General features: G+C 60.3%; 1 protein-coding gene across 1 annotated transcript; it reads left to right on the top strand.

Annotated features, from left to right (window-relative positions):
- The first annotated feature begins 11,026 nt into the window (after positions 1–11,026).
- AGXT (alanine--glyoxylate and serine--pyruvate aminotransferase) lies at positions 11,027–19,064 on the top strand. The gene is made up of 11 exons (XM_045559908.1): positions 11,027–11,592; positions 11,705–11,897; positions 13,106–13,170; positions 13,759–13,859; positions 15,264–15,334; positions 15,469–15,553; positions 16,246–16,341; positions 17,064–17,133; positions 17,678–17,773; positions 18,047–18,175; positions 18,683–19,064. The coding sequence occupies exons 1-11, from the start codon at positions 11,362–11,364 to the stop codon at positions 18,788–18,790; spliced, it is 1,245 nt and encodes a 414-aa protein (XP_045415864.1). The 5' UTR covers positions 11,027–11,361; the 3' UTR covers positions 18,791–19,064.
- The last annotated feature ends 6,840 nt before the right edge of the window (positions 19,065–25,904 follow it).

Here is a 25,904-nt window from a genome sequence, read left to right as displayed (position 1 = left end):
TGGAGGGGCAAGGGACCCTCAGAGCTCTGAGTGGTGGGAAGGGGTGTGGGCATGAACTTGTGAGAACCAGGGGTACCCAGCCCAGGGGTCCCCTCCGGAATCTGGGCTCTGCCACCCGCACCCTCCCCAGCCTGCCCCCAGAGATCTGGGCTCTGGGGCTGGGAGGGGCCCAGCAGTCTGTGTCTGAAGGAGCACACCCCCCTTGGCAAGCCCAATCTCACCCGCTGCAGAGTGACCCAGGGGTAGGACCGATGCCATACACCTCATTGCAGGAAGGAGAGAGAAAACCCCCCGGAGAGAGGCACTGCCGGGCCCCAGACTCAGGAACTGGAGCCACCGGTGGGCTGGAGCAGAGCTGGGTGGCCCCCACCGGGCCAGGGGTCGGAGATTGGCAGGGTCCCAAGTAACTGGTTCCCCGGGCTTCAGGCTGGGGAGGCCGCTGGGGACCTGCAGTGCCGGCAGCTCTCCCGGGCGCTGCTCGTGGCGCGGACAGCAGGTGCTGACTCAGGGTCTGGCCAGCAGCGGCGGTTGGAAGCCTGGGCTGGGGCCAGAGCTCGGTGCTGGGCACTTGTGTCCACAGAGCAGCTGCTCCCAGCAGAGCCTCAGCAGCCCAAACCAGAAGGAAGTACGACCCTTTACAGGGCAAAGTCCACAGCACCTGTCTGCTCTCCCCTCCTCTGTCCATCCACAAAGCCCCTGCCCGTTCTGAGCTTCCTCTGTTTGGGGCTGCAGGGTTTGGGGACGTGAAGGGCTGTCCGTCTCTGTGTTACAGCTGTGCTGTCTGTTACCTGGGGCTGATAGATCGGGACTCCTGTGCTGCCCATCCTGAGCTGGGGGGTCGGGACCTGCGTGCAGAGCCAGAGCTGAGGACTAGGGGTGCCCTGGGGGAGCACGTGGAGGACCAGGGCACACTGCCAGCTGCGGGCAGGGCTGGGGATCGAGCAGCAGAGTCCTGCCCAGGGCACCTTCCCTCTTCCTGAAGACACACACAGGCCCTTACAGGGACGCAGGGGAGCCCATGCATGGAGGTGCCCAGGTGTGCTGGGCAGGTCCCTACCCCCCAGACCTCCCCCCTTCTCCAGCCCACCTGTGCCCACTCTGTCCCTGGAGGCCGGCCTCAGCGGGTGCTGGTGTGGTTGCACCGAGCCAGAGGGACTGCCCAGAGCTGGAGAGCAGGAGGGGGTGGAGGCGGCTCCCTTCCCGTCCCTCCTCTCCAATCACTCCAAAGGGCTTTGGTTCCTGAGCAGCCTCCTCCCTCCCCTAGCGGGTGCTCAGCCCTGCCACGTCTGTGTAGACAGCCCAGCGTCCACTCTCTGCACTGTGCCAGCCACCGCACGTGTCCTGCGGGTCCTTCTCAAAAGCCCATGAGCACTGACATGTCGTAGTCAGGCACAGCCCCTGAACCATCAGCAAGTGATTCAGAGAACCGTGCAGGCCATCGTCCCTGGGCCAAGGCAGGAAACAAGAAGTGAACCAGAAAACGCACCGGAGAAAGCCCGGCACCTGGAAGCTAAAACCGGGTGAAGGAGGGAAAAGCTCCCACGTGGGTGGAGACGACCTCGCTCCTCACCGAGGAAGGGACGCAGCCTCTGCGGTGAGAGGGAAGCTCAAGCCTTAAACGCGTGGAGAAGAATTTAAGAAGATTGAAAACGGTCGACCTGCGCGTTCAGCTCAGAATCGAAATCACGAGCAACGACAACAACATCCCACACGGGGAGGAGGACGGAATTAAGGCAAAACCCACAGTTACGAAACAGAAAATAAACACAAGTTAGACTTAGGAAAAAAGGAGTTGTTCTATAAAAACGAGAAGAGGATACAACTACAGAAACAGAATATTTATATTAAATGTTTATATAAAAAGTGAAAATCTAAATACAATTTATAATTTTCTAAGAAAATATTAGTTACCAAGACTTCCCACAGGAGAGACGGCACTGGACGGATTCCCCAACGCAGGGAACAAGTGGAAGGGACGGTGAGTGACCGTGACCCGGCTCAGCCTCCCTCACACGTCCTCGTCCGCCTCCTCGGGGCCTCAGGTGCAGGTCATCGTACCGGCAAGTTCTCCCAGCGCCTCAAAGAACAGGCGATACCCGTTACCCAAAGTATTCTAACTTTAGATATAACAAAGATGGTACAATCCTGATTAGCTTTCTGAAGCTTACATAATCCTTACGTCAAAACCAACAATAGCACAAAAGAGAAAAACAAAGACTAATATAAGTTTCTAACATCCATACAAAAATACGAGGTTGAGTTTAATAGTATACAAGAATCACATATCATGACCATGTAGTACTTATTCCAAGAATGAACGGAGGGTTCAACAGCAGGAAATATTATTTAATTCCTAGCATTAGTAGTTTAGAGCAGGAAAAACCATGTTATGTTGATTGACGCTGAAAATACGCTTGATATCATTCAACGACTATTCCCGATACAAATTCTTAAACTAGGGGTAGCATGAATCTTCCTAACTTTGTAAGGATGTCTGCTAAAACCCCACCTCGAGCACAGCCTCCATCATGCTCACACAGAATATTCTAACGTTAACATTCACATGTCTCTAAAATCATTTTATTTGTTTTCTTTTATTTCCTCTTTTCTTTCAGGAAGCGAGGGTCTTGCCAGCCGTATTCATAGTTGTGCACCCAGAATCAGGAAGCGCCCGGCACAAAAACGCAGCCAAGAAATATTTGGTGAGTGAAAAAATAAATAAATAAATAAACACGGGTTGAATAACTCAGTGTTTCCGATGAGGCTAAAAACAAAACTCGTCTTTCGGTTGCTAATGCTGTTCATAGTCAGTGTTTTCATGGCTCCTACTCAATGTGAAGACAAGGAGAGCAAATGCTAGATCCAAATATCGGAAAGGAAGAAACGAAATTAGTATTTTCAGATGAAATATTTTTACTGCTTAGGAAATTTAAGAGAACGGATAAAGGTTAGTAAAGTGGCTAAATATCCCATCAACCAGAAAAACCAGCAGTAAACACGAGAAAATGTAACGACCAGGACATGAAGAGACAGATCACAAGGAAGCAAACTGAACCACAGATCAACGCAGAAAACATGCAAGAAGACGTTCAACCAAAACTCAAGGTCAAAATAGTCAAGACAGACTGTCCGATGGCCTTGACATCCGTGCGGCTCGGACCACGCCCAGCGGGCAGGCTGCCGGCGGAGCTCTCAGGGACCAAGGGGTGAACAGGTGCCTGCCCCGGGACCCAGCGGTCACGCTCCAGGGTGTCACCCTCATCCAAGACCGGAGGAGCCACGCCCAGCAATGTCCGTCCAAGTATCATTTAACACCCGTAAACTGAAAGCCCCTAAGTGCTGGTCAGTGGAAGAGTGTGTGTAGGCGCCAGCTCTACGCGTGGTTACGGGATCAGCCTCCAAACATTGTGCTGGGGGAAAAGGGCAAACAGCTGCCGTCCACGTGCATTTCGCTACACCAGCCCTGGCCGTTTATTGTTCATGGATACAAACACACATAGTGAAATTGTGAAGACACGAATTCCACTGCCCTGGGCGTGATCTCTGCAGAGGGAGGGAAGGGAAGGGAATGGATGGGGGAGCACATGCAAAGCTTCAGCTGCACCTGTGGCAGACTTTTGGCTCTGCTTTATTGAGGTATGATTAGTATTCGGTGCCATGCTCAGGTGTGCCCCATCCGGTCAGGGGGGACGACACGCAGCAGGGTGTGGCACCTTTACGTCAGCGGAACCTTCTCACTCGCCGCTTCTCAGCCCTCCCCACCCCCAGAGGCCACCACTGGTCTGACTGTGTAACGGGGGTTACTTTGCCTACTCCGGAGTCTCCCGAACGGGAGGCTCTGCACATCCGCTGTGCGTCTGGTCCTCATGCTCAGCGTGACGCATCGGGCTCACCCACGACGCTGCGGTGCTACGAGCCGCAGTCCGTTCCTTTCTCCCGCTGAGTGTAATCATTCCACAGCTACACTGTAACTTGTTATGGCTCTTCTGTTGACCAACAGGCGGGCTGTTTCCCATCTTTGGCTGTGATAACCCACAGGTCACACCTGGCAGGCTTCCCGATGACCCCCGCCTGGGGGATTCGTGGCTAACCTGTCCCTGCGTAAAGAGTCTTATCTTAGTCCTCAAACTGTGGATGTGCCGATTAATGTGTAACCTGCTGACAAGGAAAGGGACACTGATTTGTTTCTAAATCATGAAGTTTAATTGTCTTGCACGTGGAACACGTTAGCCTGTACGTTGCCATCTGTAGCCAATGATCGGACCCGCCCTTCTCTTAAGCTTTCTTACAAAAGCGCATAACAGACTCTGGAACACGTCCATCCTCATAGCTGGCTTCCAATAAACCTTCATCAAATTATTTCTGCGTCAACAACTGTAATAAATCATGCTTGGCCATTCTGTACAATGCTTTGGGGGGATATATTTTTAATTTCTCCTGGATAAATACCCAGAAGAGGGGAGCTGCTGGGTCACAGAATATATGTTTAACTTTTTAGGAAACTTCAGGACAGTTTTCCAAAGCGGTTGTAGCATTTTCCACTCCCAGCAAGAGGCTCCAGTTGCCCCACCTTTACCGACATTCAGCATTGTCAGTCTGTTTGATGAGCGAAAGTTTTGATTGTGATGAAGTCTAACTTACCTTTCTCCCTCTTTTGTGGTTAGAGCCTTATTTGCGTGCTAAGAAATCTTGGCCTATGCTAAGGCTGCAAAAACATCCTCCCGTGTTTTCTTCTAGCAGCTTCCTGGTGTAGCCTCTGCCGTGAGGTCCGAGACGCAGCCTGAACCGACGTCCCGCTGTCCGAGAGGCCCCACAGAGAGGTGTCCTCTCCCTGCTGAATCACAGTGGCGCCCTGGTCAAAAGTCACCAGCTGTGTGTCTCGGGTCTATTTTTAGACACTCATCCTGTTCCATTGATCGATTTGCCTTCCCTTTCTCCAATACCACAGTCTTGATCACTGTCATTTTCAATACCATTTTATTTCTGGTAAAAAATGGGATCTGAAGCAAAAGTAGAAAAATGTTAACATCTGTTAAACCCGGTGATGGGTGCCTGGACTTTGAAACCTTTCAAAATATTTTAAAATATAACTGAATGTGCGTGGAAAACAGATTCCAATCACAACACAATTCTAAAAGTACTAGCTCTTTATTAAAAAAAACTATGAGATATTATTGAAGACATAGAATTAACCTGACTCATTGGGAGACATGATATCTTCCTGGAAGGGAAGACTATTGTGAACTTAATGCAACATCTATAAAAACAATGGTGGTGTTTTAGGAACTTAAGCTTGTTCTCAAATCAACCTAGGAAAAACTAATAGACGTGGATGGTGAGAAAACATTCCAGCAAGTAACAGGGAAATTGCTGAGGGAGATGCGCCCGTCCCATGGAAAGCCCACCTGAAGACCATAATGGTTAAAACAATTCAATACTGGTGAAGGAAACAACACAAAGGTAAGTGAAACTAAGCAGATGAGGTTGATTTGACACAGGACGAAGGTGGCATCTCAAACAGCGGAGTTCCCGGCTGCGCGGAGGAGGGAAAGCCCCGCATTCTCCTCACGCACACGGAGCCCCAGACTGAGTCACGATCTGGGATAAGAACAAAAACTTCCGAACGAGCGAGTGAGCGGATGAACAGACAGCAGGAACCAGCTTTCCTGACATCTCTGCCCCGCGGAGGCCGCGGGTGGCGCTGGGCTCTGTCCGGCGGGTGCGGGACACCCCCAGCGGGCAGGGGCCCAGCACGTGCGGTGCCGGAGCCCGCAGGCGGGCGAGCCGGGCGTACAACTAACCCGACCACGGCGGCGCCCCCTGGCTACCAGGCCCACGGGCTGCAGCTCCACACGGATTAAATGGTCCCGGGACCGCGCAGGCCGGAGTCAGCGCGGAGCCGGAGGACGTGCACCCACACCTGCAGCTCGGCCGGGTCTGGCTCTCCGCGGACACCTGGTGCTGCAGGTGATGCAGGTGCTGTGTTCGCGGGGCCCCCGCGGCGCCATCGGGCACTGGGGAGGAAGGTGCTGCGGGCCGGGCTGGACATGGCACCTGCTCCCAGGCCCCGCCGCCATGTGGAACTGGGGGACAAGTGAACCAGAGGTTTCGAGAGGCGGCTGAGCACCTGCCGTACCTGGGCCCAGCCATCGTGTTACTGAACGTGTCCCAGAGTTTTGACCCTCGGCCTGAGGTGGAGCCACCGATGAGAGCTTCCCGCAGGAGCCTCCCTGGGGAAGGGGGTGTGTCCACACTGAGTTCTCCCTCCCCGACCCCTAAGCCCCTCTGTGGGCCCTGCTCCTGGGGGCAGGACACTAGACAGTGGCTTTCCCTGGAGCCCACCTGGGGGCTCCTGCCTGGCAGGAGGGGACTCCCCGCTCTGCCAGACGCTAGGTATGCGGCTCTGGGAAGGGCTCCCCCCCTCTGGCCTCGGTTTCCCCCTCTGTAAACTGGGGAGCCTTCTAGAGGCCACGATCTCTGATCCCTTCTGCCTCCAAGCTCCATGGGAGGGTTTTCGGTTCTGCTTCCACCTGAAGGGTTTGATCCAGACTCGGCCAGAAGATGACACTGCAAGGACAGAACTGGCAGCAGAAGTGGCTGAAATTAAATCTTTTCTTAGATCTTGGCAGAAGAGACGTTGACCTTGGAGGAAGGAGTTTGGGATCGATTCCTTTCTCGTGTTATTCAAGAGGACGTGAGAGGCAGCCAGGAGGCCAGTCCAAACGCCGCAGCACTGCAGTTTACAAGCCTCCACGGGGCCACGTCGGGTGAGGAGGTGAGCCCCGGCCACACTGAGCGCCACCTTCCCGCACAGGCACAGTCGCCGGGCGAGAGCAGGAGACATGGAGGGGGAGGAGGGGACGTCCTGGCATCGGAGGAGCAGGGTCGGGGACACACGTGCTCAGGTGGCCAATGTCCAGACAGTGGCCCCGGCCCCTCCAGGCCAGCCTCCCCTGGTGCTCCTCTCCGTTTAAGAGGAGGTGCCCTTGGGCAGGTCACTCCCACTCCGTGCCTCAGTTTCCTCCTCTGTAATCAGGGAGTAACAGCAGAGTGTCCTCTGGGGGCTGTGAGGATGGGCTGAGCTGAGTTCTGCGAAGTGCCAAGGATGGGGCACAGCCACAGGCCCACTCACTGCCCCCTGGGCTTCTAGAACATACAGGAGCCCCAATTCCCATCCGGGCTTTTGATTTCAGCCCTTCCCAGACTGTGAAAGTCCATAGTTAAAAGCTGTTGGGACCAAAAACACCCTGAGCCTTGAGAGAGACGTGGCTGGGGCTTGAATCTCTGCGGTTACAACTTCTATTTCTCGGATTATAGATTAACTTAATTTCTTATTTTTCTTGTTCTGTGCAACGACTAGAGAGAATTGAGTGACGTCAGGAACAAACCTGCTGCTGCTTCATCAGCGGCACCTGCTGCGGGTCCACTTGCCCCCCGCATCGTCCTGCTCTGCTTAGACGGACGACCGAAAACCCGTGACTGTCGTGGCCCCAGTAAGAAACGTCCCAGGTGCCTCCCCACGGAAACACTGCCCGTCAGCCGCAACCTGCTGGAGCCGCGGGCCGGTGGCGCCTGGAAGGTGTCCTGGTCGGGCGCAGACTCCCCTCTCGCCCACGCGGTGAAAACGCCCTCGGACCCAGCCCCACCCCTTGGAACTGGGGGGGGGGGGCGGGAATGCGATCTTGCCGCTAGGTGTCGCTGTCTCCCCGGAGACCAGGGCATTGTCCCCTCACCTCCTCTGTCCAATCCCCACCTGGCAGCTCCCAGGGTGGGGGGCCTGGCCACAGGCTTTTGGAGTCTGATGACCTCTGACCTCAGACCCGTGCCCTCTGAGCCCTCCTGTCCTGTGGGTCCCCTAGGGACCCCGGCCTCCCTGGCTGCCCGCTGGTGTGCACATGCGGTGGGGTCGTCATCCTCTGGGCAGGGCACTGAGGAGTCTCTTGGGGACGTGGCTGTGAGGCCAGGACGTGGGCCAGGAGTGACGTGGAGACAGCACCAACGGTGGCCCGGCAGGTGCTGCTCGAAGCCCTGGGGGAAATTCTGAGGACGGGAGGGGGATGAGAGGCGCAGCCCGGGGTGCCGCCTGTTCCCCCAGCCGCCTCCTTTGGGGCCGAGGACGTGCGGTGTGAACTCTGCTCAAATCCCAGCATCTGCCCAGGGACTTCAGTGATAAGACAAAAACGCGGCAAAATAAACAGGAGAAAGTGACACCTCCACCTTTGTAACGGAGGGCTCATGTAAACAGAGGTGTTTGACGCATTTAATTTCTAAAAAATGTATTGTTTGTAAAATTATCTTTGAAATTGATGAAAAATTCAGTTTAGAAAGCGAATCTCAAGCAGGAAAATCCCTGCGAGAGGCGGAGCCCGGTGTGTTCTCACCAGCATGGGACCGGGGGGCTCCGCAGCTCTGGTTTCCTGAGCATCTTCTCCCACCTGGTGTCTGCGGGGCCTGTGAGATCCCAAGAGGCAGGTGAGGGCGGGACACCTCCACCCATGGGGCAGACCCCAGTTGGGGGCCCGTGAGGGGCCTGGGCTCGCTGGGCGGCCTCCTCTGGGCCCAGCTGTCTGGGGACCCGGGTGAAGCGTCTGGGCAACCGACGGGGTCCACGAAGGGCTTTCTCAGGCTGCCTGCAGGAGCGGAGGTGGCTCCCGGAGGCGGGGCTGGTGTGGCGCCACCCCCTGCATCACAACTGTGTGTCCTGCTGAGGGTCTGCGGACACAGAATCGTTTCCCACCGCGTGCGTTTACCAAATCCGTTCCAGCAGCGTCAGGAGGCGTCAGACAGAAAGAGCAGGAGAGGCTGTGACAGACGCGCGGTGGCCCTCAGAGGGGCCGGCCTGGGACCAGAGTGAAGCTGGAGCCCCTGCAGGGAGGGGGCCCCGGTGCAGGAGGGACGGACATCCCCGCACTGCTGCGGTCGACACTTACAGGCATCGGCGACAAAACCTGTGAGTCCGTTCCAGGCACGGGAGCTCACGGACGGACTCTCAGCCCCTGGGACAGAACAACACGCAGCCACTAAGCAGGCGGCTTCAAACAACAGCAGCAGCTTCTCTCACGGTCCCAAAGCCGAGGTGCGGCGGGGCCACGTGTCTGCGCAGCCTCCAGGGGAGGCTCCTTCCTCCCTCTCCCAGCCTGGCGTGGCTGCAGCGACCCAGGTGTCCTGGCTGTGTCTGCCTGGCCCATCCCGGTCTCTGCCGTCACTGGCCGTGTGTGTGTCTGTCCCGGGGTCTGTGTCCAGCTTTCCTTTCACTGTGACGCCAGGCACTGGGTCAGGGCCCACCCTCGTCCAGCATGGCCTCACTGTGACTTGACCACGTCTGCAAAGACCCCACTTTGAGGTCATTTTCGCAGGTTCCAGGGCTTAGGGCGGGAACGGACCCAGGCCGGGGGCTGTGTCCAACCCACAGCAGCCCATAGCCCCAAGAGCTGCGCGGTGGCGCGGTTTTCCTGGCACCACAGCGGCCCTCGGCGGCACCCGCAGCGCCGACGGGGGCTGGGTGGCAGGAGGACAGCCCGGCGGAGCCCACGGCCACAGCTGCCTGCACAGCTTTGTCACCAGCATGTTCACGTCCCAGCAAGGGTCCTGGGGTCTCCGCAGAGAGCAGAGTGACGCTGTCCTGACAGGGGCAGGGGAGGCTCCCAGGTTTGTGGGGGCCCCAGGGCTGTGACCCAGGCCCAGAGACTCAGTGACGGGCACTTGTGGGCTGGTCCCGGCCTTGCCACTGTGACCCTCACTCACTCGCTGGGACTGTGAAGGGCTCTCGGCGGGGGCGGGGGCTCGGGCTCGGGGGCAGGGAGGAGCTGCTGCCGAATTTCTCAACCGCCGTCATCCCACTGTGACGAACCACATGAGCTGGTGTCACCTGCCCCTCACCTCTGCCCGTGACCCCAGGCCAGGACTTTACTCCACAGATGGGGCCCAGGTGCAGTGCTGCCTGCCTCTGGCTGGACCCTGGCCTCACACCGGCTGGTGAGCACGTGCAGGCCCGTCACACTCGGGCCCAGTGTCCTGGGCACTGGGCACCAAGCTGGTGGGGGAGGGGCAGTTTGGTGGGTGAGGTCCCAGCACTGGCTGGTGGCAACTCTCAGGGCGCAGGAAAACCCGTACCTGGGACACACTGTCCTGTCAGGAGGTAGCTTCTCAGTGGGACCAGTTCCACGCGACCCTCACCCAGCAGAGACCAACCCCTGCCCCTCAGATGGGACCTGGAGGGGGAGCTGGGGCTGGGTCCCCCCCGCCCCCCGGGGCCAAGCTGCAGGTAACACGGCTGCCCGCAGTCCTGGGGCCTCCAGGTGCGGCTGTGGTTTTAGGCCACCCCCCCTTCTCTGGGACCCGGCTGCTACCTGTGACAGGGGCTCTCGCGCAGGCGATGGCGGGCCCTGGCCTTAGTGGGATGGCCACCAGGCCTACAGGACAAAGGACAAAGCAATTGTTTTCATTGTTTTATATCAATTATAACAAAACAAGTTAAATTTTAAAAAGAGACTCAGTTTGTGGCACAGCAGGCGGCTGCCAGCTGGTTCCACCAGCGACTCCGTCTGGAGAACTAAGACCCCTACGTCCACCCGTGCAGGGGTGAGGCGGGGCGGGCCAAGCCCTGAGCAGGACTCCACAGTCCACCCTCCCGCCGTGGCGGGGGCAGTTGCGACACCTCCCCTCCTGGTTATGTTGACGCAGGAGAAGACAACACCTTCTGGCCTGGAACATGGCACACACCCCCACCCGGGACCCCTGGCCAGCCCTGTGCCCTGTGTGAGTGAGCATGTGAGTGTGTGTTAGTGTGAGTGTGTGTATGTGAGCATGTGTGAGTGATCATGTGAGCATGTGTTGAGCGTGTGACTGCGTGTGAGCGTGTGAGCCTTTACACGCAGCACCTGTGTATTTGCTACCCTGAGCCTTCCTGTCAGCTAAGCTGGGGTCAGCACCTACAGTCCATGGGCCAAATCTGGGCCCCACCTTCTTTTTCTAAGTAAGGTTTTCTTGGCGCCCAGCCATGCCCACGTAGCTGCTGGCAGGCCCGTCAGAGCGGAGCGGTGCCACGCACACTGCACGGCCCGCCAGGCCCACAGCACTTCTCTCTGACCCTGTAAGCGAAGCTGCCCAGACCCCGCAGCTAAGCGGGCTGTGCCGGGCCGAGCGTAGACTAGAGAGCGGGCGGGGAGGGGCAGGGAGGACAGCTCTGCCTCGGGCTTTTCTCCGCCTGGCCTCCAGGGGCTGACCCTGCCTGAGGGGTCAACACCCCTGCCTGACCTGCGGAAAGAGCACTGATAAAAGGGTCAAGTGACAGCCAACGGTGCAGGCGTAGCAGGAGCCATCGGCCAGTCCCGCCTCTGCCCCACGACCGCCAGCTGGGAAATGCTCCAGGCTCTGGCCAAGGCCAGTGCGGCCCTGGTGCCCCGAGTGGCAGGCTGGGTGCGGACCATGGCCTCCCACCAGCTGCTGGTGGCACCCCCACAGGCCCTGCTCAAGCCCCTGTCTGTGCCCCAGCGGCTTCTGCTGGGGCCCGGCCCCTCTAACCTGGCTCCCCGCGTCCTGGCTGCCGGGGGCCTGCCGCTGCTCGGACACATGCACAAGGAGATGTTCCAGGTAGGCCCGGGCAGGGCTGTCCCTGCGCCGTCCAAGGGGGGTGGTCGGTCCTGGAGCCGGCCCCTCACCTGGGGAGGGCAGGGAGCTGGTCTGACCTGTGTCTCCCGCCCAGATCATGGACGAGATCAAGGAGGGCATCCAGTACGTGTTCCAGACCAGGAACCCCCTCACGCTGGCCGTCAGCGGCTCGGGACACTGCGCCCTGGAGGCCGCCCTGTTCAACCTGCTGGAGCCGGGGGACTCCTTCCTGGTCGGGGTCAACGGCGTGTGGGGCCAGCGGGCTGCGGACATCGGGGAGCGCATCGGTAAGGAGAGCGCTGGGGGGGTGTGGCCTGGCTCCGTCCTCCCCCAAGGCCTCTGGGTCCCAAGCGCCCTCCACCCGAGGCACTGGCCTTGGCCGGGCCCTGGGCGAGCGCTCACTGCCTGTGCGGCCACCCCCACTAGCCTGCCGCCTCCTCCAGGCAGGGGTCAGGGCGCTCGCGGGCCTGGAACCTGATGGGGCTGGACCCCGGCCGTGCCCCGGTCCCCGGTGTCCCGGCGTGTGGGAGAGCTGGCTCGGAGCATGTGGGGACGGCGTGCAGGGAAGCCCTGGCCCAAGTGCAAAGCCCAAGGCCCCAGGTGTCACCTCTGCTCCGTGGCGGGACAGGGTTTCAGAGGCTGAGCCCTGCCCCCCAATCCCAGAAACAGCCTTTCTTCTGGAGCCTTGGCGTCAGCCACAAAACACGGAGTTTCTGCAGCGTTTTCAGCTCCAGAGTAAAATTTTCTAAGAGAGGAGTCTGGAGCGAGAGTCTGCCCTGGGCTTAATGATTGACCGTGGCGTTGGGACATCTGCTCGGTCAGCTCCTCCTTGGCCGTGCTGGTTAATGGACAAGCCACGGGCCCGGGCTCCCGACCCTCACCTGATCCCCCTCAGCCCACACACTGTTTTCCAGGTGAGCCAGGGTGGGCCAAAGGCCAGGACCCCACGTGGACCTTGGGCACACGGGCTCAGGTGCCCCAGACCTGTGGCCTGGGCAAGCCCCACCCCACCCCGCCCCGCACTGCAGCCCTGACCTCCGGCCCCTCCCTGCTGCACTCTGGTCTCCCCGTGCTCAGGACCAGGCCCGCAGAGGACAAGGCTTGCTAAGCCTCACTCATCCCTTCCTTCCTCCATTCAGACATTTGCCAAATGTGGGCTTTCTGTGAGCCTTGGGCCAGGAGCGGCCCCCAAAGGCCACCTCTCCCCCGCCCCCCTGGGGCTCGTGCATAGGCTCGTTTATTGGCCTTGGCCGAGTGCTGCTTGGGAGCCAGGACGGCCCCAGCCTCGCGGGCCCAGGGAAGGCGGCCTGAGGAAGGGACATTTGAGTTGGGTCTGGGGCCACCCTCATCTGGAGCCCCCAGAAGCCTCGGTTCCCACAGCCCGGGGGGCCAGGAGGGCCCTCGCTGAGCAGACCCCTCCTCTTCGGGTCAGCATGGCCGTGGTCCCCAACACTGGCTCCTGCAGCTGCTCACTGGCCCTCTGCCCCCACCCCAGGAGCCCGCGTGCACCCGATGACCAAGGACGCTGGAGGCCACTACACGCTGCAGGAGGTGGAGGAGGTATGGGCGGGTGCTGGCCCAGGGAGGGGTGGAGGTGGCCGGCCAGCAGGGTGGGGTCAGGGCCAGGAGGCTGGGCCCCTGTTTGGCCTCAGCCCGTCCTAGCGTCTGGTGACCAGCCACAAGTGTAGCCCAGTACCTGGGACCAGGTGGGTAGACAGTGGGGAGGCTTCTGTCTGGCAGGGAAACTGAGTCAGGGCCACATAGAGGGGCTGGAGGCAGGAGGCTGGGTCTGGGGCCTGGGGTCAGAGATGCAGGACATGTCCCTGACACTCAGGGCCCCAGCCCCTCCCTGTTGGGTGAAGTCAGTCCCAACCCGCCCAGATTACGGGGACTCAGCAGAGCTCGCCTGTCAGGGCTGCCGCAGGAGGCTGGGGTCTCTTCCTCCGCCCTGGGCCCAAAGCCTTCTTCCCAGAAAACGCGCTTCCCCCAGAGCCGAGACGCCCGGCCCCTCCCCCAGCACACACTGATGGGGGGTGTGAGGCAGTGTTTGTGGGGGTCCTGGCCCTGCCCTCACCAGCAAAGGTGTGTCTGGGAGGGCTGGCCACACCCCCACAGCGCTGCCACCATAGCCCTGCCACTGCCCCTCAGGGCCTGGCCCAGCACAAGCCGGTGCTGCTGTTCTTGACTCATGGGGAGTCGTCCACCGGAGTGCTGCAGCCCCTCGACGGCTACGGGGAGCTCTGCCACAGGTGAGCCAGTCTCCACAGGTGAGCCAGTCTCCACAGGTGAGCTGCCCCCACAGGTGAGCTGCCCCCACAGGTAAGCTGCCCCCACAGGTGAGCCAGTCTCCATAGGTGAGCTGTCCCCACAGGTAAGCTGCCCCCACAGGTGAGCCAGTCTCCATAGGTGAGCTGTCCCCACAGGTGAGCTGCCCCCACAAGTGAGCTGTCCCCACAGGTGAGCCAGTCTCCATAGGTGAGCTGTCCCCACAGGTGAGCCAGTCTCCATAGGTGAGCTGCCCCCACAGGTGAGCTGTCCCCACAGGTGAGCCAATCTCCATAGGTGAGCTGCCCCCACAGGTGAGCTGTCCCCACAGGTGAGCCAGTCTCCATAGGTGAGCTGCCCCCACAGGTGAGCTGTCCCCACAGGTGAGCCAGTCTCCATAGGTGAGCTGTCCCCACAGGTGGGCTGCCCCCACAGGTGAGCCTATCCCCAGGGTGGCATTGCTGGGGCACAGCCAGGAGCCAGGCTGGCCCAGAGGGGAAGGTGCCCCCACACCTCTGAGAGGTGGCAGGTGAAGCCCAGCTGCCCCTCCCCAGGCCTCTGCCACGTGGCAGGGTGCAGGCCCCTCTCAGGTCCTCCTTGCTCTGGGCTGTCTAGGTGGGCTCCTCCCACTAAGGGCAACCCCACGGACAGGGCGGGCTCCAGTGCTCCCTGGCGAGTGCCCCTGTGCCATGCCCGCCCCTGTGCTGAGGGCCAAGGTCACCAGGGCCCCAACGCTGCCCCTACTGCACCCTCCAGCCTCCCTAGCCATGCACGGGGTGCACATGGTGGGCCTCGAGTGGCAGCAGATGGGACCCCCAGAGAACTGGGGACAGAGCCCCAGGTGACCCAGCAGCCATGTCCTGACCACAGGACAGAGGGGAAGCTCTCCCCAGCCAGGAAGGTCACTCCGGTAGGGGACCCGGCCTGTGAATAAAGGCCACAGGCGTAACTCGTCTTGGCTTCACCAGGACCCCGACTGTCCCCATCCGTGGCCAGCGTGAGATGCTTCTCGTGCCTTTCCTTGCAAGGGAACGTGGAGGTAGAGGAGGGCGAAAGCTTTCGGTGCTGCTGCCTGGCTGTTTCCGGACTCTGTGTTCTCAGGGTCCGGGACTCCCCGCCCCCAGTGGGCACCACACAGGCTCTTGGCGCTCAGTCGGGCCCAGGACCGCAGACTGCCCGGCTGGCCTCACACACCTGCCCGCAGCGCCCTGGGCTCCGACGCGGGCAGGGCAGAGCCGGGGCCTGGCGGGTCTAGACGGAGTCGGGACGAAGCAGCACCCCCTCCTCGCTGGCCTCCAGATGCCCTGGACAAGGGTCTGGGCCCTCTGGGGCCTCCTGCTTCACCCTGCTGCCCTCTGCCCTCTGCCCTCTGCCCTCACCCCCTGCAGGTACCAGTGCCTGCTGCTGGTGGACTCGGTGGCATCCCTGGGCGGGGCGCCCATCTACATGGACCAGCAAGGTGAGCGAGCGCCCACAGCCCCGTCACTGCCCCCAGCGGAGCCTTAGCCCCCCGGCCGCAGGGCGGGCCCAGCCGGGCAGTCACCCGCCCTGGGAGGTATCCCCGGTCCTGAGCGCCCCCCACCCCGGCCACAGGCATTGACGTCTTGTACTCCGGAGCCCAGAAGGTCCTGAACGCCCCGCCCGGGAGCGCCCCCATCTCCTTCAGCGACAGGGCCAGGTGAGCGCCTGGAGGGAGGGGCTGGCGGGGGCTGGGGGTGGGATCCTCCGAGTCCTCACAGCTGCAGCCCACCCTGCACGCTGTCAGCAGGGGTGGAAGGCCTGGGCCCGCCCCAAAGCTCCCAGAGCACGGGGAGCCAGGTGGCCATTGAGGGGAGGGCCGGGCATTCTGGGAGTCCCCCAGCCTCGTGCCCAGGGGTGGCCCAGCAAGGACCAGGGGCCCAAGGCCCAGCCCCCACCAACCCGGCGTCCAGGAGCTGCCCAAGGGATGGGCACAGGCCAGCTCCTGACCCTGCTGTGCAGACCCTGAGCCCCGCGGGACAGAGGGGAGGGGTGGGGGACAGGCCTCCACAGGCACCTCCCAGCCAGCTGCAGGCAGGTGACTGGTGGTGCCACCTACCAGATCAGAGAGGATTTCGGGGTGAATTCTGCAACTCCATGTTGGATGCAGGGAGTCTGAGGTTCAGGCTGGACCACAAGGGAGGGTGGAGGAGGCGGCTGGGTCTGAGTCTGGAGCTTGGGGAGAGGCCCGGGCTGGACACGTCAAGTTGGAGCGACGGGGAATAGATGCACTTAAGGCTTGCAGCTGCCCCGCGTGGGGGTAGGGGGGTCCCTCGGCATCAGGACACCACTGAGTCGCCAGGCTTCAGCCCACACTGAGGGGCGGGGCTCAGGCTGGCTCCTCCTCCTCAGGAACAAGGCCTACACTCGGAGGACCAAGCCCTTCTCCTTCTACCTGGACCTCAAGTGGCTGGCCAACATCTGGGGCTGCGACGACAAGCCCAGGGTGTAAGGGCCGGGCCGGGTGTGGGGAGGGCCTCTCCCTGCACCCCCAGTGGCTCAGCCCTACGCACAGGGCCCAGGGTCCCCCTTCCTGCCCCCACACCCCAGCCAGAGGCCAGGAGTCACCTGTGCCAGCCCATCAGGGGCCCCACCCTGTGGCCCCTGTTCCTGCCTGGCCTGGAGGCTCAGGTCAAGGGCACGGCCCCCACCGCCCCTTCCACAAACCCTGTCCTCCTGGAACCCCAGCACACCCTCAGGCACTGGGACCTGGTCCTGCCTCAACTTCCTGTCCCTGGGCCTCAGTTTACCCCTCTCTCAAACGTGAGGGTGAGCCAGGGGCTCTCTGGGGTGACCTTGGCCATAAACCCAAGGCCCCTGATGTTACACACGGGGACAGCACACCCGGAACTGTGCCCTAGCCGGGGGCACGGAGGGTCCAGTGCTGGCTTCTCAGGGACGCTGGGGCCTCGGGGACCGCAGTGGGAGGTGGCAGCGGCATGTCTCTGTCCTGCCGGCCTCCCGCTTCACGCTGGCCGGGCCCCTACACGGGCCTTGCTCTCCCCAGCAGAACCAGCTGCCTTCCAGCTGCGCGTCCGTAGCTGGGAGCGTGGACGGGGCCCCCGAGGAGGAGGCCACTGTGTCAGACAGCCCGTGCTGCTGGGGCCAGGACAGCCACAGCTGCCCCTCCCTGTCCTGTGGTGCAGGACCAAGCCCCTCCTGTCCCCCAGGTACCACCACACGACCCCCATCGTCAGCCTCTACAGCCTGAGAGAGAGCCTGGCCCTCCTGGCGGAGCAGGTGCGTGGAGGGCGGGGTGGGAGCAGCCTGAGGAGGCCCCTGGCCCAGGGACCGGGCCGTGCGGGGAGGGGCTGGGGCTGGCGTGTCTCCGGGAAGCCAAGGTCCCTCAGGCCAGTGGGATGGGGGCTCCTAAGAGTGAGCAGGTTTGCTGATGGCCCGGCCTGCAGGGAAGGAAATGTCCACGGTGCCCAGGGCGAGGGGTGACACCAGGCAGGGGAGGGGGCTGGGCTGGTGTGCTCAGAGCGCTGGCTGTGAGCAGGGTGGGAGGACAGGCCCGGGAACAGGTGCGCTGCTGGGAACAGGTGTGGACACTCCTGGACACTCCATTGCTGCGGGTCCAGGAGGTGTGGGAGGAGGGAAGAGGCCGGGAGGAGGCGTGGCTGCCAGTCTGCAGCCAGTGGGCAGATGAGGCCCCAGTCCATGCCTGCAGGGGCTCCCCCTCCATGCCTGCAGAGCCAGTTCCTCCCTCGTTTAGCACAGAGGGAGGGGCTCTCGCCCTGCCCTGCCCCTGCCAGTGCCCGCCCAGACTCCCTCTCCCGCACAGGGCCTGGAGAACAGCTGGCGGCAGCACCGGGAGGCCACGGCGTACCTGCACGGACGCCTGCAGGGGCTGGGGCTGCAGCTCTTCGTGAGGGAGTCGGTAAGGGGCCCTGCACCACGGGGACAGCCCTGCACCCACGGGGGCGGGGGCTGAGGGACTCTTTCCCACCTGCCTTGGGACAGACTTGTAGAGACACCCTGCAGTCCCAGGTGGCTCGGTTGCCCTGCAGGGACAGGCGAGTGAGGCCTCCCTGCCCTCCTCTGGAGCCCGGGGCCAGGCCAGCTCAGGCTGGGCAGGTGACCCCGGGCAAGAGCCACTCTGAGGGCCCCTGCAGGGCATCTGGCCCCAGGGCTGAGCCGGACCCTCCTGTAGGCGACCCGGCTGCCCACGGTCACCACCGTGGCCGTTCCTGCTGGCTACGACTGGAGGGACATCGTCAACTATGTCATGGACCACTTCGGCATTGAGATCACGGGTGGCCTCGGGCCCTCTACGGGGAAGGTGACAGGGAGCTCCCGGGGGTGGGGCCGCCTGCGCCTCCCCAGAAACTCACCACCCCACTGTGCACCAAGCCCAGGGCAAGGCCGGGTCTGGAGGGCCCAGGGCGGCAGGGGCGTCCAGAAAGGGGCCCCGCTGTCTGGGGGGTGCGGGTGACCTGTACCCTCCTGTCCCGCTTCCACCCCAGCTTGGCGAGGTCACCGGGCGCGGCCTCTACAACTGCACTCAGAGCGTCCTCCCTGCCCTCTGAGTGGAGCCAGACAGCCGGGCTGGAACCCCACACTGGGGTCCAGCGTGTCTGAGTGACCCCACTGCCACCCCGGGACTCCCCTCACAAGCTCCGTGGATGCAGAGGGGGAGCATCAGCTCGGCCAGGGTCTTGCGGGGCCTCCTGTCTCCCCCTGTGAGCCAGTGTGCGCTGGGTGGGTGGGCCCAAGGGGTGGGCCCGCCCCGGCTCTGACCACCCTCGGCGGGGCCAGAGGCTGACGTGTGCGCCCGGCCTGGCCCCAGGTGCTGCGCATCGGCCTGCTGGGCTGCAATGCCTCCCGGGACAGCGTGGACCGCGTGATGGAGGCCCTGAAGGAGGCCCTGCAGCGCTGCCCCAAGAAGAAGCTGTGACGCCCCGGCCCACGCTGGCTGCAGGGGCCAGGAGCAAACAGACCCTGTGCGGTCAGGGGGCCTGGGGACAGCACAGCCGCTGACCCAAACGGGGGAGGTGGCACCCGAGGACAGGCCCCGCAGCGCCCCCGGCCCGGGCAGCCCTTCTCCCCAGGTGGGGCCTCCTGGGAACAGGCCACAGGAGCTCCGGACCCCGGTGCCGTCCCCAGGAGCTGCAGGCCATGCAGGCCACCGGGCTTCTGGGCACATTCAATAAAAACCCACCTCACCTCTCTTTGTGGGTGTCTGTCTGATGGGGGGGGGGTGGGGGGACACTGCTCCCTGCACCGCCCCCTCGTGGACCCCGGGGGTACTCCTGTCCCAGAGCCCATGAGGCAGACCCTCTTCCGGGGCCTCCCCCGGATTGGGGATGCTGTCACACAGTCTGGCCCTGGATGTCACAGCCCCAAACGCACCTGCACATGCCACCTCCAGGCGAGCCCCACAGCCACCACGGCCACAGATGTGCAGCTGGGTGTGGCCCGAGCCCCACTCCCGCCCCTGCTGGGTCCCCTCGGTTCCTAGGAAGGGCCTGACCCCCCAGCCTCTGTCACGCCCACACCTCCAGGTCCTCCCTGGTGCTGAGAGGCTGCAGGAGGAAGGCCGGGCAGGGTCTCCCTCTTGTCCAGGGGGCAGCCCCGTGTGGGGAGGGGATGGCCTGGCTCCGGCCCTCACTTGCTGGAGCAGCAGGGCACGCGTGTGTGTGTGCGTGTGGGACAGGGCCACAAGCAGGCCAGAGGCCCACAGCCGCCGTGATCACATTGATGGGACCACACGGCCCCTCAAGGCACAGCTGTGACCAGCACAGGGCCAGGAGGGACAGGAGGGCCAGGAGCCCCAAGGGCAGAGTGGGGAGGGGCTGGAGATGGGGTGGGGGGGTTGGGAGCCAGGACACACAGGGCCCCACGGGGCCCGGTCCAGAGAGTAGCCCTGCCTCGGTCTGGTTTCCCCAGAAGCAGATACTGAGACCAGAATTCAAGTACAAGCAGCTTATTTGGGAGGTGAGCCCAGAATTACCCGGCGGTGTGCCCCTGGCCGACGACCACCCGCACCCACCCCCGTCTGGTTTCTGTCACCAGCGGTCGGCTCCGCCTGCCAGGGTTTCTTGTCCGTGGAACATACAGCACACTCTCCGCTGCGTCTGCTGCTGTCACCTGACACTTGCTGTCCACACGCGTCGTGGGGACTCGTCGGCCTTTGCTGAGTGCTGTCACGCCACGCGGCCATGTCGTCCGCTGCCGATGTGAGGAACGTCCTTACCCAGAGCTTTGTTCCCGCCGTCCTGGGTAGGAACGCGGGCCTGGAGCTGCGGGGTTGGAGGACGGCCTGACGTTAGAAGCGAAACCACAGAATTCTCCGAAGGGGCTGTGACATCCCATTCCCACGGCCACGAGTGAGAGTTCCACGTGCCCCCGCCACGTTTGGTGGTGTTTTCTGCGGAGCATCTTTCACGTGCCATCGGCCGTTTGTGTGTCTCCTTTTAGAAGTATCCATTCAAATATTTTGCTCATATTATTTGAATTTTGGTCTCTTCGTTGTTGATTTGTGGTAGTTATTTTTATATGTTCTAGATGCTCTCAGGTGTGTGTGGCCTGGGTATCTCCCCGACTCCGCGGCTCACCTATTCGTTTTTTAACAGTGTCTTTCAAAGGGCAGCTATTTGTACCTTTGGCAAAGTCCTATTTAACTACGTGTTTTCCTCTAGGATCCGTCTGCATCTCATCTGAGAACCTTTGCCTACTTTGGAATTGTGAAGGTACATTCCTGTTTCTTCTAGAAACTTTATGGCGTCAGCGTTTGCACCTAGGTCTAGGATACACCTCATGTTAATTTGTGCATGGGATGGAACAGAGGTCAAAGGTCATTTTTACGCATGCTGATACCCGGTTGTTTCCGCAGCGTCTGGTCAGCAGACCCTCCTGTCACAGTTAATTGACCTGACCGCTTGGTCACAGGCAAGTGACCACACACAGTGGGTCCACTGTGGGCCTCTCTACTGTTCCGTCGCTGCTTGTCTGTCCCTGTGTCGACCCCAGGCTGCCGGAAATACTGTAGGTGGCTTCGCAGTAAGTCTTGCAGTCAAATAGTGCAAATCCTCCAACTTTGTCCTCCACTTTAAGATGCTTTCCTATCCTAAATCCTTTGTCCGTATGGATTTTAGACTCGTCTTGCCTGTTTCTGCAGAATAGCTGGAATTGTGATGGGAGCTGCACCACATCTATGCATCCGGTTAGGAACAAGGAAGTCCTACTTTCCAATTCATCAACATGAATTTAGACCTTTTTAAATCACTCTCAGCAATGTTTCTAGTTTTCAGTGTAGAGGGCTTCCATATCTTTTATTAGATCCATTCCTAGGTGTTCGCTATTTTTGACGCTATTATAATGGCATAAATTTCATTTCTGATTTTTTTTTTTTTTTTTTTGAGACAGAGTCTCGCTCTGTTGCCCAGGCTAGAGTGAGTGCCGTGGCATCAGCCTAGCTCACAGCAACCTCAGACTCCTGGGCTTAAGCAATCCTACTGCCTCAGCCTCCCGAGTAGCTGGGACTACAGGCATGCACCACCATGCCCAGCTAATTTTTTCTATATAGATTTTTAGCTGTCCAGATCATTTCTTTCTATTTTTAGTAGAGACGGGGTCTCACTCTTGCTCAGGCTGGTCTCAAACTCCTGAACTTGAGCGATCCTCCCGCCTCGGCCTCCCAGAGTGCTAGGATTACAGGTGTGAACCATCACATCCGGCCCATTTCTGATTATTTTTAATATATAGTACAGTTATCTTTTCTACATTAATGTCGTGCCGTCTGACCTTGATAAATTCACAAGGTCTAGTAGTTTCTTTGTATGATAGATTCCTTCAAATTTTCTAAGTAGATAATCAAATTGTGATTACGGAGACTTTTTATTCTTGTTTTCCAATATTCCTGCCGTCTTGCTTATTTCTCCGTGCGGGATTACGTAGGTGAGGACCACACGCGTGCGGTGCAGAGTCGTCTGGGAGAAACGTGCTCGACGTCTCAAGTTCCCGCCACGCCGGCCGTGGGTTCCTGCGGATCGACCTGGTGCCACTGTCAGACATGGCCCTTCTGCCCTTGCTGAGAGTAGCTGCCACTAACGGGTGTTTGCTCAGGCGCCTTCTCTGCCTGCGGTGGGATGACCGTACGGTTGTGCTTCTCTGCTCTGCTGCTGTGCTGATTTCATCGATTATCTCTCACGTTCTCCTAGTGTCTTTGTCAGGTCTTGGTATCAAGGTTATGAAAACCTCCTAAAATGGCTTGGGCTCGGGGCCTTCTGCTTTGTTTTCTGATAAAGTTTGCCTCGAGTGTTTGCTAGAATTTACCGGTGAAGCCTTCTGAGACGGCAGTGTTATTTATGGGAAGCGTTTTTTTTTAATGTATTCAGTTTTCTTAATAGACAAGGGGTTCTTTAGATTTTTATCTTTGCTCGCACGCTGGTCTTGGTGATCTGTCCACCCAGGGCACGCCTGCGCTTCGTCCCAGCTGTCGAACGTGTCAGCGTGACATCGTAGCGACGTCCCTTTGCCGTCCTTCAGCATCTGTGGGACGTCTGGTTACTTCCCTGGCCGTTCATGACGTTGGCAATTTGTATGTTCCCTTTGTGTCGTGGACCCGTCTTGCTACAGGGCTGTCAATTTTATTAATCTTTACAAAAAGTGACATTTGCCTTTATTGTGTTTCTCTATTGTTTGTTTTCTGTTCATTTCCACTCTTGGTTTTATTATTCCTTTTATTTTACTTCCTTCGGTTTTAATTTGCTCCTGTTTTTCTAGCTTCCTATAGTAGAAGCTAAAGTAATTGATTTTAAACATTTGTTCTGTTCTGATAACGAGCGTTTAAAGCGAAACCTTTTCCTCTGAGCACTTTCTTCGCTGTGTCTCCCAAATCCTGACAGATGCTGTTTCCTTTATCACTCAGGGCAAAGTGTTTTCTGATTTCGCTTGTGATTTCCTCTTTGAACCACAGATTATTCACACTTATGTTGTGTAATTCCCAAATATTTGGGGGATATTCTAAATATCTTACTGTTCTTCATTTCTAATCCCGTCTGTTGGGGTCAGAGATCATACCGCATGTGGAGTTTGACATGTTTGTAAGTGGCTTGAGATCTTGTCTCAGCGACTGTTCCACGACACGCAAGGCAAGCGTGTCCCCTGCCACTGCCGGGTGCAGGCGTCTGCAGACAGGTGTGAGGGTGGCGTGGTGGCCGTGTTCAGTCTCCTGTGTGCTTGCTGATGTCTGTGTCACTCTTCCTGCCGAGCGCTGACGGTGTGCACGCAAGTCTGCAAGTCTGCACGTGGTTTGTCTGCGTCTGTCTCCAGCGCTGCCCGCTTTCTTCACGGATCTTGAAGGTCTGTTGTTGGGAGTGTTTCGTCCTCTTGATGAACTGACTTTTCTGTCGTTGTGAAATGTTCCCCGTCACCTCTGGTGATGCTCTGCCTTGAAGTCCATGTGTTTCCTTTACTTGGGCCACTTGTCCCTCTCCACAAAGCGCGTGGACCGTGCACACTTCGTGTGCTCTGCCCACGGGAGGGTTTCCCTCGCGCTGTGTCTCAGGAACCTCAGCCGGGACGGTCCATGTGGGTTTGCGCCGTCACACCCACCAACTGGACTCCAGGTTTTCTTCTTCCGTCAGCTGGTCCCGGGGACCTCTGGCAGCATCTGTGTGCAGCGAGGGAAGGTGTCGTGCGCGCCTGTGGTGACGTGACGGCTCCGGCCATTGTCCCTGCAACTGGCTGGCTCCCACCACCCCCCGCTTGGCCTGATGCTGAGTGGGCCACGTCCATGTACAGTGGCCGGCTGCTGCCCCGCCACTGCCACCCCCACACTCATGGCCCTGTCACACTCGGCTCATGGTGGGCGGCTCGGCCATAGGGTTACTTGGCGTCCACTGGCCTGGGTCCTTCTCCCCTGGGCCAACATCATGCCAAGCACTGCTTTTCAAGCAGCGACTAGTTCTCTGCGGCAGAACGTTGGCTCCATGCCGGGGCTTGCCAGAGACGCCACGTGGTGCCCCTTTCTGCTGTGGCTGCTGCCAGCACCACGGCTAGATCGTGGCACAAACCTGCTGAACAGGTTCCCGTGTGGCTCCGCCCACAGCACTCACAGCTTCTGAGTCGCCCAATTAGTGGGCGCTCCTGAGCGAGCGCACGCTGCCGCCAAGTCCAACGAGCCCGCCAGGTGGGGGCAAGGCCACACCTCCTCTTTCACCGTGGAAGCAACGTCTCGCATGGCCCAGATCTTCACCAAGGGCTCAGACCCTGGGACTCTGTTATCTCCCACCCTTTGGAGTGGACGCACCTTACAGAGCATCCGAAGAACCTGCCAGGTACGGCCCGGTCTGATCAGCAGGCGTCATTGGTACAGTGAACCAGCACCACAGTCTGCAGAGCGCCCGGTGATGAAGGTCCGTTGGGCCCATGTGGTGACACAGAGCCCGAGGGTGACCCGCCTGGGCCAGACCGTGGGCTCACGCTGTCCCATCTCCCAAGGGAACGCAGACTGTCTCTGCTCCTGCCCATGGTGGGGCTTGGAAAGAACACACTGCCCAGCCGGGGGCCACCTAGCAACTCCCGAGGCCCTGCTGTGCTGCTCAACTGACGATCACGTGTCCAGCACAGCACCTGGACCGCAGGTGCCAAGTTGGTCTAACTTATGTAACCCGCTGTCACCCGCCGTCACCCACCACAATCTGTCTGGTTTTTGCTGGTGAATTAAAGTCCTTGCAGGGGCAGGAAATTCTGTTACTGCACCCAGGACACGGTGTGCCTGCTGCCGGCGGGCCGGGTTCCTTGGGCCGTGGGAGTGGGGCTGGTTCAGACTCTTCCCCTCGGCCTCCCGCTACCGCAGCCCTCACCCTACCACACGCGGCCGTCCTGATCACGCTCAGACACCAAGGAAACGGCCACGCGGGGGGCCTGGACCCTGTGCACCATTAGGAACCAGATGTGGACCAAGATTCTGTCTTCCGCAAGCCCCACCCTAGGAGGGGACGTGATGGCATTTTGGGCCCCTGCACTGGTGTCAGCTCAGGCGCTGGGTCCTACAGTCCTCAAGGGACCTGGGCCTCTCCTGCCGTCAGTGTGTGGTTCCTTTTGGAGGAGTCCCGGGAGCGGCGGCTGCACACTTGCCGTGCAATGGCAGGTCCCCTTGTCCCCCCCACCAAGAGCCCAGGGTGAGGGCTGGGGCTCAGAGCTGAGGGGTACACGCCCCTGAGAGGCCAAAGAGGATGGACGGCAGGAAACGTCCCCTGGGCTGGCCCGTGGAGGTCCCTGGGCTGCAGGCAGGACGAGAGCATGTGAGGTGGGGACGCAGAGTGGCCAGCACAGACAGGGGCATCAGACGCCAGAGAGGGCATCTTGCGTCAGACGGGGCACGTCCACAGGGACGGGGGAGCGGATGGTGCCGGGCCATGGCCCCTCTGTGGGCTCCAGTGTCCTCGGTGAACGAGGATGTGGGGACACCCCGGGGAAGGAGGGTCGCTGCCAAGAAAGGAGAAGGCTTGAATGTGCTGCACACAAGCTGCCTCGGCTCCTGTGTTCGAGGGGTATTTTCCATGTGGACACACAAGAAGTGCAGGCGCCATCGCTACGGGTATATCCAGGGCACTCATTTATCTCAGACCAAACATACAGCATTTTGTCACCATACGGTGTGGGCAGGACAGGCCCGCAAGCTCCAGGCCTTGTGCAGAAATGCAGTTTCTTGACCACGTCACGCAGATGGGCCGGCAAGCGTCGCACCTTCGCCCGGGCCTCACCCGGTGACAGGGCACTGGCCTGCCCGGAGCTCTCAGGTTCTCAGAGGTTGTCCCCATCCCCCGGCAGTCTGAGGGTGGTCCTGGGGACAAAGTCCCTTCACCACCACCTCACGGAGAAGCCCACCCTCCCCCAAACGTGTGGGGGCTCCCGTGGTGCCGCGCAGGGGGCCTGGGGGCGGGGCAGCCGGCTTAGCTCTCCTCGTCCCCCAGGGCCTTGGTCTTCCGGAAGATGCTCTGCATGGCCGAGATCCGGTCCTTATCCTGGATGTTGAAGACCTGGAACTACAGGTGGGGCCG

The sequence above is a fragment of the Lemur catta genome, chromosome 8 (genome assembly GCF_020740605.2).
Source record: "Lemur catta isolate mLemCat1 chromosome 8, mLemCat1.pri, whole genome shotgun sequence".
Lineage (NCBI taxonomy): Eukaryota > Metazoa > Chordata > Mammalia > Primates > Lemuridae > Lemur > Lemur catta.
Note: the sequence above shows the minus strand (reverse complement) of the source record. Positions and strands in the feature narration are given on the sequence as shown.

What these genes read in the sequence shown, in the direction of transcription:
- AGXT (XM_045559908.1), top strand. Translation starts at nt 11,362, where the DNA reads ATGCTCCAGGCTCTGGCCAAGGCCAGTGCGGCCCTGGTGCCCCGAGTG. An exon ending in GGACATCGGGGAGCGCATCG is followed by an intron (nt 11,898 to 13,105) that starts GTAAGGAGAGCG and finishes CCCCCACCCCAG; the next exon opens with GAGCCCGCGTGCACCCGATG. An exon ending in TCCTTCAGCGACAGGGCCAG is followed by an intron (nt 15,554 to 16,245) that starts GTGAGCGCCTGG and finishes CCTCCTCCTCAG; the next exon opens with GAACAAGGCCTACACTCGGA.